At 40.9% G+C, this 19,072-nt stretch overlaps 1 protein-coding gene across 1 annotated transcript in view; it reads right to left on the minus strand.

Moving 5' to 3' along the window:
• LOC107554853 (ciliary neurotrophic factor receptor subunit alpha-like) overlaps positions 1-19,072 on the minus strand; it is a 186,033-nt gene that overhangs the window by 116,444 nt on the left and 50,517 nt on the right. The window contains exon 2 of the mRNA XM_016237493.1: positions 5,657-5,738. Within this exon, the coding sequence (XP_016092979.1) occupies positions 5,657-5,738 (82 nt within the window). The remainder of the gene's footprint in view (positions 1-5,656; positions 5,739-19,072) is intronic.

The following is a 19,072-nucleotide window of genomic DNA, read 5'->3' on the forward strand; positions in this document are numbered from 1 at the left end:
AGTAAGATGGTCACTATGAAGCCATAGAACCAACCAAACCTAATAGGTCCAGCATAGGAGATTATAATGCAGGAAATTTCCCACCTAACCTTGGTCAGGTGGAGAGATGGTGGTTACAGGGGAATTAGGAAGGTGAAGATAAGGGCAGATGTAAGACCCCCGAAGGAAATTAGTAGATACTGAGGTATCACTCTGATCCGGACAAAAGCGCTGATGCCCTGTCTGGATGACATCCCTTAGGTCTTTTACTCACCTTCCTTTGACCCGCGATTCTTCCTACCCCTACCCGCGGGCGGGGGAGGAGCGCGAGCCGCAACAGTAGCCTTCTGAACCAGCCATCCTCAAACCGAGCCGGGCTAGGACCCCTGGGTTGTTCGGGCTCAGACCTGGACTTCGTGAAGGCCGCTATCCCGGTCTTTCAGCAGGTCAGCCTGATATGCTTGGAGCATCACCATCGTGTGCAATGAAGCGACAGCCCGACCTGCTGCTGCTGCGTATGCCCTGGCATCCGAGCGAGATGTCAAGGAGGGGAGTCTTAGAGGACGTCTCACCCATAGAGCGATAGCTGGCCAGCGTCTCTCTATAGGGGCATCTTCTCATAACGGCTTTCGAGCATCGCCTCGATGTTGGCATAACTCGTATGCTGGAATCGATGGATGTGTGAGGAAAAAACGGCCTTTTCCATTCCTTCTCAATCTTTATATGGAAAACAGGAAGAAAGGAAGGCTCACCTGAGCTGGAGGGTTATGGCCAGAAAAATAACATTCATCGAGATACTCACGACGTCACTTTCTTCACCCGCTTCACGGCAAGTAAAGCCGCGCCGTTGCGCGATCCATAATTTCCAAAAGCTCATCATACGCAGGACAGGAGGATTGGGAAGGCTCAGCCGCAGCTTCTTTGCCCTCCTCAGACATTTCCTGCTTTTGCTGGGCTGATCCCAGCAGAGCAATGGCCCCTGAATCAGACAATGTTAATGAAATAACATCATCCTCCAGCGGCTCACTCTCGTGCACAGCCGACGATCACGAAAGGGAAACCCCCCTTCAAACTCATCGGCCAGATCCACCTGCGATCCCCACGAGCTCATTCCCTTCTGTGTCTCAGCTGCGGCGGGTCCTGAATCGCGGAAAGCAGATGGCTGCCCCTCTTTCCTCGAAAAAAGAGATAAACGAGAGCGGAGCTTTTTCCCTTGGAAAAAACGCTCGCAGTGCACGCCGATTGCCCCCTCAGAGGCATCGCGTGCGTGCTCTTCGGCCCAAACAAATAACGCATAGATTGTGTGTGTCATCAGATGTCAAACAACGTCAACACTGATGCACACATCCTTAAACGCTTTGCTATTGCTCGCCATAATGAGATGAATAGATCGCACTTACCACAGAAATGCACTCTTCAAACAAAACAGTCAATGAAGACGAAGAAGAGAATGATGTGTACTATTTTTACTCTAGTCGCACCGGTAGTGACGTCATGGCTGTCGCCGGCCAACAAGTTGGTGTTTTTTCAATGTATGCTTCAGACACGGGTCATGACGAGGCTTTCCCCATAGCGACCCCTAAAGGACGCAGGTCGAAGTTCCCATGAAAGGGAACAATAATGTACAGTATGTGGAAAATAATGTGTTTTTTGAACCTTAAACCGCATAAACACATTTCATTACACCAAATACACCAAATAATGTTCTTTTTAGCAACATCATATGACCCCTTTAAAATTGCACAGCATTGAACTTTCCAGTGTCCGTAGTTAGTGTGTACAGCATGTGCAAAGCCATGTATAATGAACATTTTAACTCTTTCTGTTACAGAATTAAACTATATACAAAATGTATTACAATTTGGTCTGGGCTGCATGATGTACAAGAAGAATGCAAAAAGGTGAAAGTGTACTGCAATTCAGTTGTCTGTGTGCATGCCACATCTTGCACATAGGCTACTATGTATCACATACATTTCTTCATCATAGGGTCCACAGTTTCAGTGCACATGGATCATACACATAAGCTTATGGTCAGTGAAGTGTACTCATAAACACTCAACTGTGTACAAGATGTAAAAGCAGATGGAAAATGAAGCACACTGTTTACTGTTAATAGTCTTGGATCAACCAATCAGATATGGTTTAGGCTTATGCTGAGTTCCATTCAACTCGGTAGGAATTTTCTGCAAAGAATAAAATAGAAAACCACTTAAAATGAAACTTGAAAACTTTATGTGATATGTGGGCGTACGGTACCAATCAATAAGCTCCTGCACGGTGTGCTTATTAAACCTACTTAGCAAATGTTTGCGGAGACAGGTGGGTTAAACACTGTAAATGATCTGCTATGTTTATACTCATACACCTGCAGAACATATGCTAAGATTATATAGCATTGTTTATCTTGTGCAATTAGGGTGGCAGGAGGCTTCTTTGTTGAAACACCTGCAAAGCTAACAATAGCATGCCATTCATGAGCAAACAGTGTAATGTCGGAAGTCAGACATTTTAGGAATATCCCGCATCCGTTTTTAGATGGAATGCAGGAGGTGATGGAACTTGAATGACATTCTTAACCTATCATTTCATTCTGCTTTTAGGTTAGGTAGCTATTGTCTAGGCATGGGTTATAGATAGGGTTAAAACTATGTTTGTTTGACTGGAATGTTTTTCCGGGACTAACAAAAGATTTTGATGCAGGAACACTTCGTTCTTGGCAAAACCAGGGTTTACACCCTTATCTTTGTGATTGGCAAGATTATATGAACCTGAACTCTTTGTTTGGAATGTCATTTGGTCTTCAATTTTACTTAAATGTCAGGGCCAGCAACAGCCCCTGTTAAACACTAACCCAACTTAGAAGGTTTACAAAGCTCTAATGCAATTACTCACATTTGCATGATCATGAGAAGAGAGCCACCTGAAGCTGAATTAGGATGCTTTGACAATTTGTCACTGAAACAAACATATGGTGCAGTATCAAGCTTTGCCCAAAAGGAAAAATAAATAAATAAAAAATACTTATAAGAAAAAGTGGCATGCTATTAAATCTATAATAAGTAAATTAATGACAGGATACAAATAAAGACTTTCCAAGATGTCAAATAGAATTTTGTTATAATTAGTCAACAAGAAACATTTTGTTATTAAGTCACTGACTGCGTGTGTCTTGGTTAATTTTAAAACATATTTATCAACAACTACCTATCCTAATGATGCATTAAGCACAAATCTTGTGTGAGTCTGTGTGCATGTGCACAGTCTACATATCTGTGTACTGTAATATAACAGTTCTCTTTTCTGTTTTTGCGTATTTTTTGTTTTTCCGTCTGTATTCCCATCTGTCTATATACTAGTGTTCACTGAGCCCACTTTTAAGTGTGTATGTGCGTATGCAAAAGGCTTAACTGGCATTGCATGGTTTGTGTTTGTGATGACTGCTGTCTAGATTAAACACGATCAGCTGACCAATCAGAACACATGTAGAAGCAGATAAGCAGCACTGCTGATGGATGACGTGGTGATGTCACCCCACCATGACATCACCGTATCAAACTGCCCTGCCAGAGAAACACATGCCGATGACTGGGCATTATAGAGATGTAATCAGCTTTAGTGAGAGCCTCGCTTCAACAAAACGTGGGCTGCCGCAGGGGTGTGGGGGGATGACAACAGCATGAGACATCCAAGAAGATGCTTTATCACTCTCAAACAGTGCTCCCATCTGAAGCTACATCTGCAGTTTTGGCTGGCGCAAGGTCGGCAATCCTTCTTTAGTAAGTAGTCATTTAGCTGACAGTTCTTTTGAAAGTGACTTAAAGTACAATATATAGTACAAGTTAGTCCTCCTGGAAAAACACTGAGGTTCTGCCTGCCCAGTCCTGCGCTCAGAGGGCCAACATCCTGCAGAGTTTAGCTTCAACCTGCTCCAACACACCTGCCTGGAGGACCTTGATTACCTGGTTCAGGTGGGTTTAATTAGGGTTGGAGCTAAACTCTACAGGATGTTGGCTGTCCAAGAGCAGGACTGGGTTAGTCTAGATCAGTCGCAATGAAGTGAAATGATATGACATGTGGCCCATACTTGGAATTAGTGCTCTGCATTTAACCCATCTGAAGTGCACACACACAGCAGTGAACACACCCGCCGTGAACCCACACCGTGGGCAGCCATTTTTGCTGCAGCGCCCGGGGAGCAGTTGGGGGTTCGTGCCTTGCTCAAGGGCACCGAAGTCATGGTATTGAAGGTGGGAGAGAGCACTGTACATTCACTCCCCCCACCTAGGAGTGAACAAGACTCAAACCCGCAACCTTTGGGTTACGAGTCCGACTCTCTAACCATTAGGCCACGACTTTCCCAATGTGAAAAAAAGCTTTTCACAAAGCTTGTACCAATGGTGGTACAAGCTTTCCATTACAAGACCAGGTCTTTAACCACTACACCTCATCCCATTCTCATCCCATCCCAAGTTCTAGTTGAAGGTTCAGGTTGTTTCGCATTTATTGCAACTCTTCCAACTTTTTTTTTTTTCATTTTACCCAAAGCTAGAGTCAAGTTTTTCACATTGCATCAGATAATGCTTTGAATCCATTGATTCAAATGAGATAGGGCATCATAAGGACATAGAGCAGGGGTGCCAAATCCTGCTCCTAAAGGGTAAATATCCATAAAGGGTTTAGCTCCAACACACTTGCCAGGAAGTTATCCATAAAATCTTGATTAGCTAGTTCAGGTGAATTTAACTGGGGCTAGAGATAAACTCTGCTGGAAGGTGGCCATCCAGGAGCAGGACTAAACACTAAAATCTACTAAAGTATGATCTTTTGTCATGCGACCAAACACTTTTACTGCAATGCTGTTGCAGTCAGTTCATCCAATTAGCAGTTCCTTCTTCATTTGTAACTGTCTCACTCTTTCCAAACCCTTAAAATGTATTGTATGCATTCCTTTCCATCAAACACTAGCACCATAAAATATGTTCTGATTGGCTGTGATTGTGTAGCGCTTTGCCTTCACCATGGACAGACAAATTACTTGTTGATGGAAACTTGAGTTGCACCTGGTTAGGAAACGGCGTAATATGCTGTTGTACCCAGCTTGAATAATAACTCAGAAAATGACAGTAGCTTCCAACGAAACAAGAATGTCTCGATAGCACTTCCACCCCGCTGTCTCACAAAATGACACTGAATTGGAATGCAGAAACAACATAGCTGCTTATTCACCCAAGCATGAGAGAACCCATCACAGCCAGCAAGATAAGATGTCTGGTCCAAACTTAGACACATTCATACGCACTCCGAGGATTGCTTGGTTCTGGAGCTCTAGTTTTTGACCCAGTGACAGGCTAGTCTCTGTGTCTCCGGGCAGCCAGGCCATGCATTAAACAGCATTCACACAGACACACACACCCCTCCCCACAGTCAGGTGATACTGACCCTCCGCTCACAATGTGACTTCTCTGTTCCACTCCGACAGACAGATTGAAGGAGGGACGCAAAAGAAAATGACAAGTAAAAAGAAAGAAGACAGGACACATAACCAAGAAAATAACAAATTGATCCCTAATCTACAAAAGGTCTAACTGATCTCATTAGGAAATTGACTTGCTCCTGAACAAACACATACAGAGACCCGCAACAGATGGAGGTTGTATCCAAAATGTAGACTTACCTTGCTGGCTGCGCCTTTGGGCATAAACCACCACCACGGCTGCAAGCACCACACAGCAGAAGGACGTCACAATGTTGGCCATCTGAGGAGACACACACAGAGGTAGATCGTGAGGCTTCTGGCCTGCCCGAGAGAAACTGGGTGGCACCGATGCCAAGACAGCATGAGGACAGTTTCCTCCTTCCCTCCCTCCCTCCCTCCCTCCCTCTCTCCCTCTCTCTCTCTCTCTCTCTCTCTCTCACTTGCTTGTTTTCTTTCTTTCAGTGTCTCTGCCTCCTGATTCCCCGCCCCACTTCTCTCTATCCGTCTCTCTCTCTCTTCCCTACTTTATAGCATCTCATCAGTGGAACCAATGTCCTCAGGGACTGATATTCTCTCTGCCCAACTGGCTGCGGGATAGACAGACCTAGATGAGAAATAGGAAGAAGGAAAGACAATGCCAGAATGTTTGGATCCAGGATTGACAATCATAAAGTCGTTCACAGTCTCTCTCCATCTGGCCTTCTATCTCTCTTTTTCACTCTCTCCACATGCAAACTCTGGTGAAATTTTCTTTGATCAACGATTGCTATGTCATGACTTGGGACAATGTTTCGTAACCCGGTTCCCGAAGTACCTCCAATTGTAGGCCCTATGCGTTTGTATGTCTTTCTTATGTGACACACACATTTCAAGATCTGACAGGTAGTTTCGTTCCAAACTCACTGATTGAGTCAATGTTGTTTGCCACTCAAACAGACAGCCAAGATATTCCCACTACCTTGAATATATAATTGAAATATGTGTCTTGATCAATCAATTCAACAGTTTCTGTGACAGCCCTGTGAACAGCAAAACAGCCTACACTTATAATCAGAAATATTCTAGGCCTGTCAATAATTTTGAGTTTTCATGGGTTTTTGAGAGACATCGAGCTGACTTTGCCTTTGGAGGGCAAAGCTTTGGAGAGAGGGCATGTGGTTGGAGTAAGCAAAACATTGGAGTTCCAGTTTCGTTTAAATGTGCTGTGTGTAATTTCTACACCACAAGTGGCACCAAACGGAATTGCAAAAATAATTACCATTTTCAATTGAGTTTCAAAAAATCCCTTGCCTGCTGTTAGGGGCAGAATGTGTAGCTGAAGTTTGGTTTTGGAAAAACTGGCAAATTGAGTTCATAATAAGATCTCTGTTTAAAGACTTTCATATCTTAGCTAATCTTACCACAGTTTGAAACATTGCTAAGATCACTTCTAAAACCATAGTGGTGACATTTGTGAGATTACTGGGGAATCTGAATCTGGGAATATCTGAGTAGCAGAAGACTGCCATTTAATCTCATTTACATTGAGGAGAATAATTGAGATATTAAAAGGATCCCTTTGGTGATTTTCTTTCCTATGGGAAGACTTCAGAGTGAAACATTTGAAATCCAGACCAAAGACAACACATTGTAGGGTCAGGAAATCAATTTGTCTTCCTAAGCACACCAGAATGTAAAACATTAAAAAGAGCCCACAGTTAAAACAAACACAAAGAGAGGCATTCATCAGAGCGAAACAGGGAATATTCATAACTGGAGAATAACAAACTTTCTTCTGGATGAATGCACACTTAAAGCTTAGAATGGAATACAAGCATTAGTTTTTTGTATACTCACTTGTTTAATTGTCTCCCATGATCCCAACAGTAGTTATTCATTAAAGTTAAACAGGAAATTATAACACGCCCCATTATCAGGATGGTTAACTTGCGAAAGGAAATGTACACACACTTTATTTATATATTTAACATTGCAATCACAACACCGTCTCACTAATTGTGGAGAACCTAGCTTGCACTTGCAGCAAAAGTTCTTGATTGTTTTTGCTGGCACGAACGTCCTTGTCTTGGCTGGCGTCGCAGACTTAAGTGGAAGTGATGTGCATATAATATTTGCACAATAATTTTATTGATGTGGGTGTTTAATATTGTGGATATTTAGCTTTTGTCAGCTACTTATTATGTTCTGATTCATGGGTCTGCATACTTAGGTTGTCTTTTATCAACACGCTGTATTTTCCCAGCATTCGTCACTCACTAAACACAAGGTTCACATACACACAAGTGTGAAGACGAGAGAGCAAACTATTTTCTTTGTTTGATCAATGTCGCAGACTAAAGTCAATATTGTACATTCTCGCTGAATAACGTCTTTGCATTTGTTTGTCTCTGTGTGTCATTCATCAAAAATCCATCATAAACATTGCATAAGGTCATCATTTACATAGAGATGACAATAACCCCTCAGAAATCAAGCATATGTCTGGATATTACTCAAATATTGTTGCACAGCATAATAGAGGGTACAGTTGATAAATCTTTCACATTCAATTTATTCATCCAAATTTAAAGTATGTCCAAAATGACTTTCAGTATTTTGAAGTGCACTTTTACATTTTTCAATTATCGCCGCTTATAAAACCAAAGCTTCCCTCTATTCCGTTGAGATTCTTGAGTAAAGCAGAGAAATACTTTAGTCTGTTGACTGACACTTCATATATATTCCAGCACTCGAGAAAAAAAAAATGGACTGACAGGAGTGAAATTAAAATTGTATCTCTCTGTCAGTTCTTCAAAAATCCTCCTCTTTCTGGCAGCCATAAGTAGCTTTTAGCCCATCAAACTAGAGAACAATACATTTGATATCTGACAGCTCAGGGTCCTTTTCTTAATGACATCCCATGGCACTGCAGATTTTATAATAATGCTGCTCAATGAGACCCATTTTGCTCGTCTTTATCTTCTGTCTTATTTATTTATTCATTTCTTATTTATGGCCATTGCTGCTGAATAGACGCATTTCCCTCACTGGTTAATTAAAATATATAATTCATCGTTGGTGCCGAATGATTTTTTGCACCCGTCTCAGGTTCCTTGTGATGTCCTATAAAATTTGCATTTAAATTGGAAAGCCTGAACTGAATACTCGCAAAGAAGGTATGAAGTATCACAAAACAGTACCAGCCAGGAAAATCCCGCCACACCTTTGACTGACAGATGGACGGAAATCGCAAAGGCTGTTTTTTTTTGTTTTTTTTACTATCCCTTCAGAAAAATCTCTCAACTTGCCAAGGCATTCTCCAATATGAATCAATGTGGCCTAAAGGATATGGAGATTGGTCTACATGTTGAATATAAATAGCACTACCAGTGGCAGTGAACTTTGAAAATCTTCAGTAGCATATAAATGCTTTCTAAGAGTGAATGCTGTCTCCCTAGAGTTGCAAAGACGAGACATAAAGCATTTAGCTTAAATAGCTAACCATTACATGCATGCAGTTAAATTCCTATACCTGCACTAACACACATTGCACTGGCAAATCAGTTTTTGAATCCCAATATCACTGCTGATACATGGGAGACAAAATAAAATACTTTTTACATATGCATTAATTAAAAATAAATAAATAAAGATTTATTAATTTTATATGAACTTGCCAACCTTAATGCCCTTTTTACTAATAAAGTTCAAATCAGATGTTGCGTTAAAGTATCTCTGTCTTAATCATAGTCACGACGCGAGAAAGGATTGTGAAACTAGTCTAATGACACAGCTTGAAGAATGTTAATGGCCAAATAAAAAGCTTGCATTCAAGTCATTGGGATATTCATGATGATTCCTAATTTTGCATTTCCGGCAAAATCATTCCAAATATATCATGAATATTCAATATTCAGCCCTAAATGTGACTGAACATCCAAAGATAAAATCTCAATACATTTTCCACAAAGGCTCCAGTCTTCTTACTGACACACACACACAAACTCTGAGGTCACATCCTGTAATTAAAGTCTTATATCCAAGACCCCTCCTGACACTAATTCCCTCCATCAATTCAGTCGTATCAGAGATCTCTCAGATTAGCACCCATGCAACAGCGCACATGGCACCCGGCCATGCACACATACAGCCAATAGCCCTGACATTTCAACCCCTCACATCACCCCTAATCGCATGCAAAATGCAATGTCAATCCTGTCAAAGCCTGGGGGCTGTGATCTGCAGGCTGCTGTGCTGGTGTTATTTTAAAAACAGGCCAATGATCAATACTGGATCAGTGCTTTAGCACTACGCTTCAACACATCTTATTTAGTTGATTGGTACTTGTATTCACTGAAAATGTGTATGGGGGAGTGTGTTTAGATGAAGGTAGAAGACAGCTCATTAAATGTACTAGAATTAAAGAATTAGTCTTCTATGCTGCACCTTTTTAAATCAATCAGTTCAATATCAAAAGATATCATAGAGGAAACTTACGACTGTATGTGAAGGTCAACATGTCTCTTAACGGGTTAAAATGTCAGATAAATTGACAGGATTAATTAATTTGATAGTGTGACTCCCCAAGTGGACGGTAATTTGTATAAATTAATAATTCTTGAAATTTTGTAAGAAAAACATAAAAATAAAGATAAAATAAAGATGTGAAGAAATAATTACATTATGTGGTTACTTTTTACTCAGTGGTTACAACACATTACATTTTTGGAGTTATTACATCTACATTTGGTATAAAAAGATTGCATATTATGGTAACACTTTAGTATAGGGACCGATTCTCACTATTAATTAGTTGCTTATTATCATGCATATTAATAGCATATTATACATGACCATATTCTACATCCCCAATCCTACTCAATACCTAAACTTAACAACTACCTTACTAACTGTTAATAAGCAGCAAATTCGTTGTAGTTCATGGTTAATAGTGAGAAATGGACCTTAAATAAAGAGTGACCCATATTATGTTGGTAAAAATAAAAATAAAAAATCAACATGAACACAAACAGTATATTTGATTTAAACTCGATTTTTTATATATTTTTATTTTCCTTATCTTGGACACTCTTCTTTATCACTGATACAGCATGTGTGCAATGCAGTATTCAATTATGCTGGGCCATTCTCTTTTTGCAATCTAATTATGCACCCATTGTGTTCCCCATGCCAAGTTAGCCCAGCTGTATTGTAAAGCATGTGGCATAAAGAGTTTATCATGCATATGGCACCTTTAACAATTTTATGATAAAATAGTGCAGATGGACCTATGCAATGAATATTCATCTGTCAATGCCAGTAAGGAAGCACTGTATGACTATATTGTCCAATGTGAATACGCAGGTCATCAACAGAATTGGTTTATAGGCTGTAATACAGATTGTTAAGTGTGATTTTACACTGTTTTTCTCTGCCATTACTCATCTGCATGACATGTATCAGCCCTTGTGCAAATGCAAGTAGAAATTCCCACTGCAAACAGTGTGCTGCTGGTATTTAACCACAATCCCACTTTGCAGTAAATATGTAGTTCATATTCTAAATGAGTTATTGAAGAGAGACTTGTCTAGCTATAAACAGAGCTCTGTGTAGGATCTAAAAAAACTCTATTTACTTTTTTTCCACAAGGACCTTAAAATGCAGCACCCATGAATAGACCCTTCCTGCTTTGGGCCTGGTCCTTACCCTGGCCACCCTGTGTGCTAACCACATTGAGCCAACTGGGACATTACGGGGAGACTAAATAAGCAGTCATCCTATAGCGGAATGCACACAGGATGCTTTTACCCTCTGTAAGAAGTCTATGTGTGTGTGTGTACTGACTTTACTGTATGCGTTTGTGAAGTACTGGATAAGGATAGCGTTGTTTACATCATTTAACCAATAGATAAACAAAAGAGCAAGTGTTAAAGGGCTCATATGACGCTGCTAAAAATAACATTATTTTGTGTATTTGGTGTAATTAAATGTGTTTATGCGGTTTAAGGTTCATAAAAAAACATTATTTTCCACATACTCTACATTATTGTTTCTCCTCTACGCCCCGACTTTCTGAAACGCGTCGATTTTTACAAAGCTCAACAGTGTGAAAAGCAAGGTGTGCTCTGATTGGCCAGCTATCCAGTGCGTTGTGATTGGCTGAATACCTCAAGCGTTTGACGGAAATGTTACGCCCCTACCATATTGTGATGCCGTGTCCCGGCCGGAGCGTAACATAAAACCATGTCTGCATTTGTGATCGGAGAAATGACAAACAACAAGTGCTACTCTACACTGCTCAAAACTCGCGTTTGAATCGTCAGTGGCAAATTCAAGTGGCGGATTCAACGAAGGAGCTTCCGGTGGGCTTGCGGCAACCACATGTGACGACCCCGGGCTGGACTCCGCTTCGTCCACGGTGAAAACCGATCCGCCGATCGATAGTACGAAGTTGATGTATTTCCTCAGTGACCAGCACGGATCAGCTCCAGGCATGACGAAGCAGATATCGTCCTCTTTTGAAAGGCCAACCAAAGTAGTTTCGCTTTCACAACGAAACACACAGCATCTTCACGACATGGCGGTGGCGGCAACAACAATACTACAGCGAGAATAAAAGTTACGCCTTCTTTCTTTGCGTGAACATTTGGGCGGTGTTATGCAAATCTTCCCACATCGTGACATAGACATGTGGGGGCGTGTTAGAACGAGCCGTTTTAGGTAGGTGTGGCTGACTCTTAACTTTTATAAAGAATATCTCTTTGGATTTGAGACTTTAGTCTTTGCAACTTTACAGATCTTCTTTATTCACCCAGAGCTTGTAACACTCCAAAGAGAAAGGAAACATTTAAATCGCATCATATGACCCCCTTTAAGGTACTAGCACTCAGTACTTCAAAGATATTTTAAGGGGTGAATTAAGCATTCCGGGAAGCAAAAAGGCTGGTTTTATTGGAGATTTTGACATTAGGCATTTAGACATAGAACTTTGGAAATCTCAGTCTTTACTTTGAAGCAGCTGGACCTGAACGACTAAAATGTACCTTGGTGGCCGCCAAGTGGACTGGCTATAAAAATAATTTTGATATCATCAAGTGAAGTCATAAACTCCCATCTCAATTTTGGGAATGAATAATCCCTTCAGGCATTACTCTTGCTAATGTCTGTGGGCCCAAAATGCATCAGTTTTTAGAAAATCTTTGCTAAGAAGGAGCGGTACGGGGTCTCTTGACAGTGACTCAGTGATCTGTGACTTGTGATGTAATTATCCTTTTTCTATCGGTTTACTGGCCTAAAGAGGACATCTGTCATGCAGAGCCCAGGCTAATGGTCTAGGACACTTTGTTTCTCCCTTTCTCCCCTCAGAATCACAGACGAAGGCAGCACTTTCAATCTCCAAAGGCTTTGGGAAGATCCATGGATCACAGCTCATTACCAGCCAACTGGCTGTCCAATGAAAAAGTAGAATGCCTTCTATTGCTCCACCCGTCCTTGGCACCTCATTGTTCTGATTGGATGGTATTTATGCTTAACCACATCACAAATGGCCACAGGTGAAAAAGGATAATTTGTCAATGTAACAAAGTCTATAAATAAAAATAACAGTGCTTGGGAGGGAAACAGATGTTTGACAGAGACAGCCATTCAGATAGTTCGGGTTCAAAGGTTCCAGCTGGCAATTGGCGGGCGGAATGCCCTGTGGTGGTACATGGGTCTGCCTCTGCCACCTCTGTGCAAAAGCAACATCTGTTCCTCAGACAAACGACTGAAACTGAAGCCAACTGTTTATGATGCTATTCTGATGTGAGACACTGAGCAAGACACGTGGAAAAGTCACAATGTGAGGATCTCTTAAAAGAGCTTTAAAGAGAAGACGAGAAAGGCCAGGCGAAAGAAATACAGAAATAAGAGAAGGAGAAGAGAGCATCAAGAAACTGACAGGTGGTTAGCCCTGAAGCCAGAGTGTTTTCTGCCCACTCGCAAAATAATTATTTGCCTCCAAGAGTCCTTCAAACCGAAATACCACAGTGGTTCTGTCCTACTCTGATCATTTCCGTGGGCCTGGCAGATGTCAACTGTGAAACCTCACCACTTACTCAGTTCTCAGGCAGTGTAGTCCTCTTTTTTTTTTTCAGAGGACCAAAGAGGCCAGAAACTGCCAATGACTGCAACGTTAATGTAGGTACAATTTACAAAGAAAGATATAAACAATTATACAGGAAGATCTGAGGTGGGAACTTAAATGCTGACAGATCAAGCTCTGCATGGTTCTATTATCATTGTGTCCATAATCAACAAACTTAACCTTAGTTTACATAAAAGGAACTGTCCCCTTAAAGTTATAGTTAACCCAAAAATTAAAATTACCCCATTTTTTACTCACCCTCAAGCAATACTTGGTGTATTTCACTTTCTTCTTTCAGACGAATACAATTAGAGTTACATTAAAAAATGTCCTGGCTCTTCCAAGCTTTATAACGGCAGTGAATAGAGGTCAAAATCTTCAGTGCTTTTTGTGGAGCACTTTTTTTTGTAATGGATGGACACTTTTTTGTGCTTCAAAATCTTGTCCACTATTCACTGTCGTTATAAAGCTTGGAAGAGCCAGGACAAATGTTTGTATTCGTCTGAAAGAAGAAAGTCATATAGACCTAGGATGATTTGAGGGTGAGTAAATCATGGGGTAATTTTCATTTTTGGGTGAACTAACTCTTTAATACAGGTAGACATTATCTGCTAAATCAGTTGCTCTAAAATGGTTTTACATCAGGACTCAGATTTTACACTGGATATCAAGTGGTGACCCAACATTATGGTTAGCACAAGTCATGTTTATTGCAAGCGAACCCATATTTAGTGCAGTCTGGGTTATATTTTCTTTGACCTTGCATAGGTTTTTTAGAGGTTTTTAAGGATGAGGGTGTCACGCAACAAGGCCTCTACCTATTTTTGAAATTTCCCTCAAGGCACAGATGACTTTGCTCAAAAATATAACAGAGTTTGATCAGTAACATTACCTTTCGTGCCACTCATTCTACCACTGTGCTCATGGGCAAATTACAGTCGCTAAATACATTTAGGAATATTAAATGACTGTGTGGACACTCTGGTGTCATCTGTACTAGGCTGTTCCAGAATCTGTTTGGTGAACTCTCTCCTTTCACAATTTCATGTTCACACCCCAGAGGCTGGTGTACTACAGCTAGTTGAAACCATTGGAAATTTGCCCAGGGGCCTTGTGTGTGTAGACATTATCTGCTAAATCAGTTGCTCTAAAATGGTTTTACATCAGGACTCAGATTTTACACTGGATATCAAGTGGTGACCCAACATTATGGTTAGCACAAGTCATGTTTTTTGCAAGCGAACCCATATTTAGTGCAGTCTGGGTCATATTTTCTTTGACCTTGCATAGGTTTTTTAGAGGTTTTTAAGGATGAGGGTGTCACGCAACAAGGCCTCTACCTATTTTTGAAATTTCCCTCAAGGCACAGATGACTTTGCACAAAAATATAACAGAGTTTGATCAGTAACATTACCTTTCGTGCCACTCATTCTACCACTGTGCTCATGGGCAAATTACAGTCGCTAAATACATTTAGGAATATTAAATGACTGTGTGGACACTCTGGTGTCATCTGTACTAGGCTGTTCCAGAATCTGTTTGGTGAACTCTCTCCTTTCACAATTTCATGTTCACACCCCAGAGGCTGGTGTACTACAGCTAGTTGAAACCATTGGAAATTTGCCCAGGGGCCTTGTGTGAGCTGTAAGGAAGGGCCCTGGTGAGGTGCTCCTCTCATCACCACTCTGACAGAGTCATTAGGATTCTATTCCCAGCTTCCTTCTCCTCTCAGTGCTCATTAGCCATACAATCAATTAAAGCCAGTCCACACTCACATCATCTTTCCTTGCCAGATACCTAAATTACACATGTGGGAGAATATTCCACTGAGGTGTTTGGTCACTTTCCCGCACTCCGTAAAAGTTTGAGCTTCGTGAGATAAAGAAAGGGTGAGTGGATCCAATATAAGAAGGACGATTTGTTTTGAGATGAAAAGTCTTGTGGTATCGACTTCACCACTGGCCGAATGTCTGATGCATACGGCATACAAAATTGGAAACACTTCAGGGGCTTCAAAGTCATCATCTGATTGGTTGAAATATACAAGATTCCGGGAGACGCTCTTTAACATTCCAACTGGAAACAAAGATGCCATGACGTCAAACCCACTCATGGAAAAAAAAAGCTGTGATGTTTACAACTGTGACGATGAGCACTTTTCAGGATCAACTAAAGGCTGGATTTTCAAAAGTATGTGAAATATGTAAAGTTCACAACATAGACTCTGTAAAGTGGGCTTTACACACCTGTCAGTTTTTGCGGGGACATTTTGATCAGGCACAAACGAAACGTGATTGGTTGCTTTACCTATCAGTCATATGGCCTCTTGGGCGGGCCTTCGCCATTCAAAGCAGCCAAGGTTCCCAGCCCTCCTGCCGTGAGTCTAAAGGTCTGGCTGCGTGAGACTAGTTTTGAATAAAACTTAATGAAGTTCAGTAAAACCATTAACATAGTTGGTCAAATTATACCTCAGATAAACGCCATGACCAAAATGATGTGCTTGATGTGAACTTACAGTCTCATGGCCAAAATATGCCAATTGGGAAACCCAGTGGTCTTCATGACCTCATAGACACACACTAACAAAGGCTGTTTGTGTGTGTCCATGGGGTTATAAAGACCACCGGGTGTCCAAATTGGCAATTTGTGGTTCAAAAAGGTGCCTACCGGTGTCTTGGTTGATGCACCCACAATGTGCTCTTTTGTGAAGATTGCACTGATGTGGACTTCATGGTGATACCCAACAGTCCATGCAACATTACATCATTCCAGTGTGGAGTCAAATGAGGACTGCATGAGCCGTGGTCACCATTTGGAACAGAGGCAAAGTTTGCTGATGTGAAATAAATACAATTTGTTTTTCAAGCCACTGTGTATGGTCTTTGCGGACAGTAATAGAACAATGTCTTCTTCCATAGATGCCATTTGGAGTTTCATTTCAGATTTCATTTTCGCACAGACCCGAAATCACATACAACATCCTCCTAATTCAATGCAATTACACCACCAACCTGGAAATCGATGTGTGTGCACTTTTCGCTCTGACAGAGTCCATCGATTTTTGCTGACAGAGACAGACAACTCTCTTGCATCACTGAGTGCAGCTGCTGTGGGTCTTTTCACCTTGATGGGCAACTCCTGACTCGACATCACAAAGATATTCATCAGCAACCTCGTTGCTGTGTTGAACGGTACAGTAGAGTGAACTACAGAGTCTGCCGTCAATTAAACTGTTGCTGTAACGAACAATGGGTCTGAAGCATGCTAGAAATTTATTGAGCAGTCTTACTTCCGGAAGACAGGAGACCATAGTGCAGGCAATATTCTACAATACAAAACCTTCCCAAGTGACAGGTGTTTGACTTAGTATGCCCACTCCAACCTGAGCTCCAGGCTCACCAGAGTGCGATTGACAATTACATTTCACACATATTGGAGAAGGCCTGTCTAAAAAACTTAGAATTAGGTTATTGATCCGCTGACTCTTATTGTCACTGCTTTTAAAGTCAAGCCGGTGGTGTAGTCTCCCATTCATTAACGACCATATCATGGAATGGAACACCACGACCAAAATCCGAAATGACGACATGCATCAGTAAATAAGTGAGAGATCATTAATATTGATATTTTTGCCACAAAGCTCTGTTGACTTTGGGGACTTTCAGGCCACTTCTGTGATCACGTTCTGCCACGTATATGACTGAACTTAGACAAGGCGCCTGGCATGTTTGCATTCAACCCAGAGGGATGCAACTCAGCAAAATCTATAATTGCTAATAGCATGCTAATAGGGAGGGATAATGGAGTTTATTTCTGGGGCCGCTTTTGTGCATCTATTGACTACGTTTGGCAGGGATAGCCATGCTAGCTAATCCTTACACCACCTCTCCTCAGCCGCCTTCAGTCTGTAGGCTAATAAATAATGAGCTTCAGTGAGTTATTGATCTCTCTCACTCTCTAATGTTACTCAGAAAGGTCTTTTTCAGAATAGGAAAATTAGAGGGAGCGAAAGCTCCTAGCATTTCAAACAGAAAGGATATTAGCATTTTGATGGTTTGAGGTGAGGATTAGTTATTTCTTTAAGAGAAATCCAAAAGGCATAGATTGGGTGTTGCTTATATCATTCGCTGTGAAAGACGGACGCATGTTCGATGCACACAATAACTCAGTTCTGAATAATGCTTTTTAAATGTCTTTTTTGATGCAATTACCAACCATGCGGAAATGACATTGATTACAAGGTATGTAAATATTATAATAACCGAACAGCTCTGTTATATTTGTTTACCCTGATTGTCTAACATTTCAGCCATTACTGACAGAAAGCCAAGAATATCTGAATAACCCTTTTCCCCTCGTTCTTCCTGTTTGGTCAGTAATAAACACCACACACAAGCAGAGCCGCTGCTGTCATGTTGAGCAAAATCAGCTCACAGTGCATTAGCTGCTCTATCGGAGAGAGTATCGATCCCTCCGAACATGGTTTAAAGCTACAGAGAGAGGAAGAGGGGAGGGAGGAAGAGGGAATGCATGCATTTTGCTTCATATCTTGGCTTAGAGCCGATGACTCTGCTTGGCTGTATTGCATAACTATAAACATTTCTTTATAAAGAGAATTGCAATTTCTGTGAGTGCAGAGCTACGTAGCAAACTGAGTGGTTTTGATTTGATTGGCTGTTTATTATTTGTGGTCTTTTATGATAACCACACTAAATCGTTTTTAAATTAGTTTTTTCTTCAGGTAACTTAAAATATTGCTATGCATTTAAAAAATAAATACATTTTATTTAAGTAAAGATATTGCTTTTACATTACATTTAGTTACTGCAAGTCATATCAAGGGTCAGATCAAGTGAAAATAGCTCTTTAAGGCAACAACTTCACATATTCAGTCTTACAGAGCAATATGTTAATAAACAGGCTTATAGAGGATGACAAAATAAAGATTATTGGCAGCTAAAATCTGATTAAAATGTGCACAAATCCTAGGTTTATTTTCAAGAAGTTTTTGGTGAACGGTGTAATGCACAGGAATTGATATGCTAAGAAAGGAAATATATTAAGGTAATGCTCTCACCCAGAGATTACGTCTGTAATCATTACTGACATAGCCTTAACTTTCTTTCTTTTTTTCACTTTTTCCGGAGGCAGCAAACATGACATCTTTGAAATTGAGTAAAAATGTTGGTAACAATGTTTCTTCTTTTATTTTTGCATTACTTTTTAGTGGAAGTAGGATATATGATATTATGGGGGGGAGACACACACCACACCCTTGGCATAAAACTGATTGATACAATAAAACTGAGGTGTGATGGAAGTAAGGAAACCATACTTTCTAATTTATAAGGCTGGGAGTTATGTTTTTTATCAAGGCCTGGGATGTAAGGTGTGCTCGCTGAACTCAAACATGGATAGAATGCTCCTGTCATGTGGATTCTGGATTGTTCCAAAGGTGTGAGCTTAGAGAATAGAGAGAGAGAGAGAGAGAGAGAGAGAGAGAGAGAGAG

The sequence above is a fragment of the Sinocyclocheilus grahami genome, unplaced genomic scaffold (assembly GCF_001515645.1).
Source record: "Sinocyclocheilus grahami isolate Dianchi unplaced genomic scaffold, SAMN03320097.WGS_v1.1 scaffold516.1, whole genome shotgun sequence".
Lineage (NCBI taxonomy): Eukaryota > Metazoa > Chordata > Actinopteri > Cypriniformes > Cyprinidae > Sinocyclocheilus > Sinocyclocheilus grahami.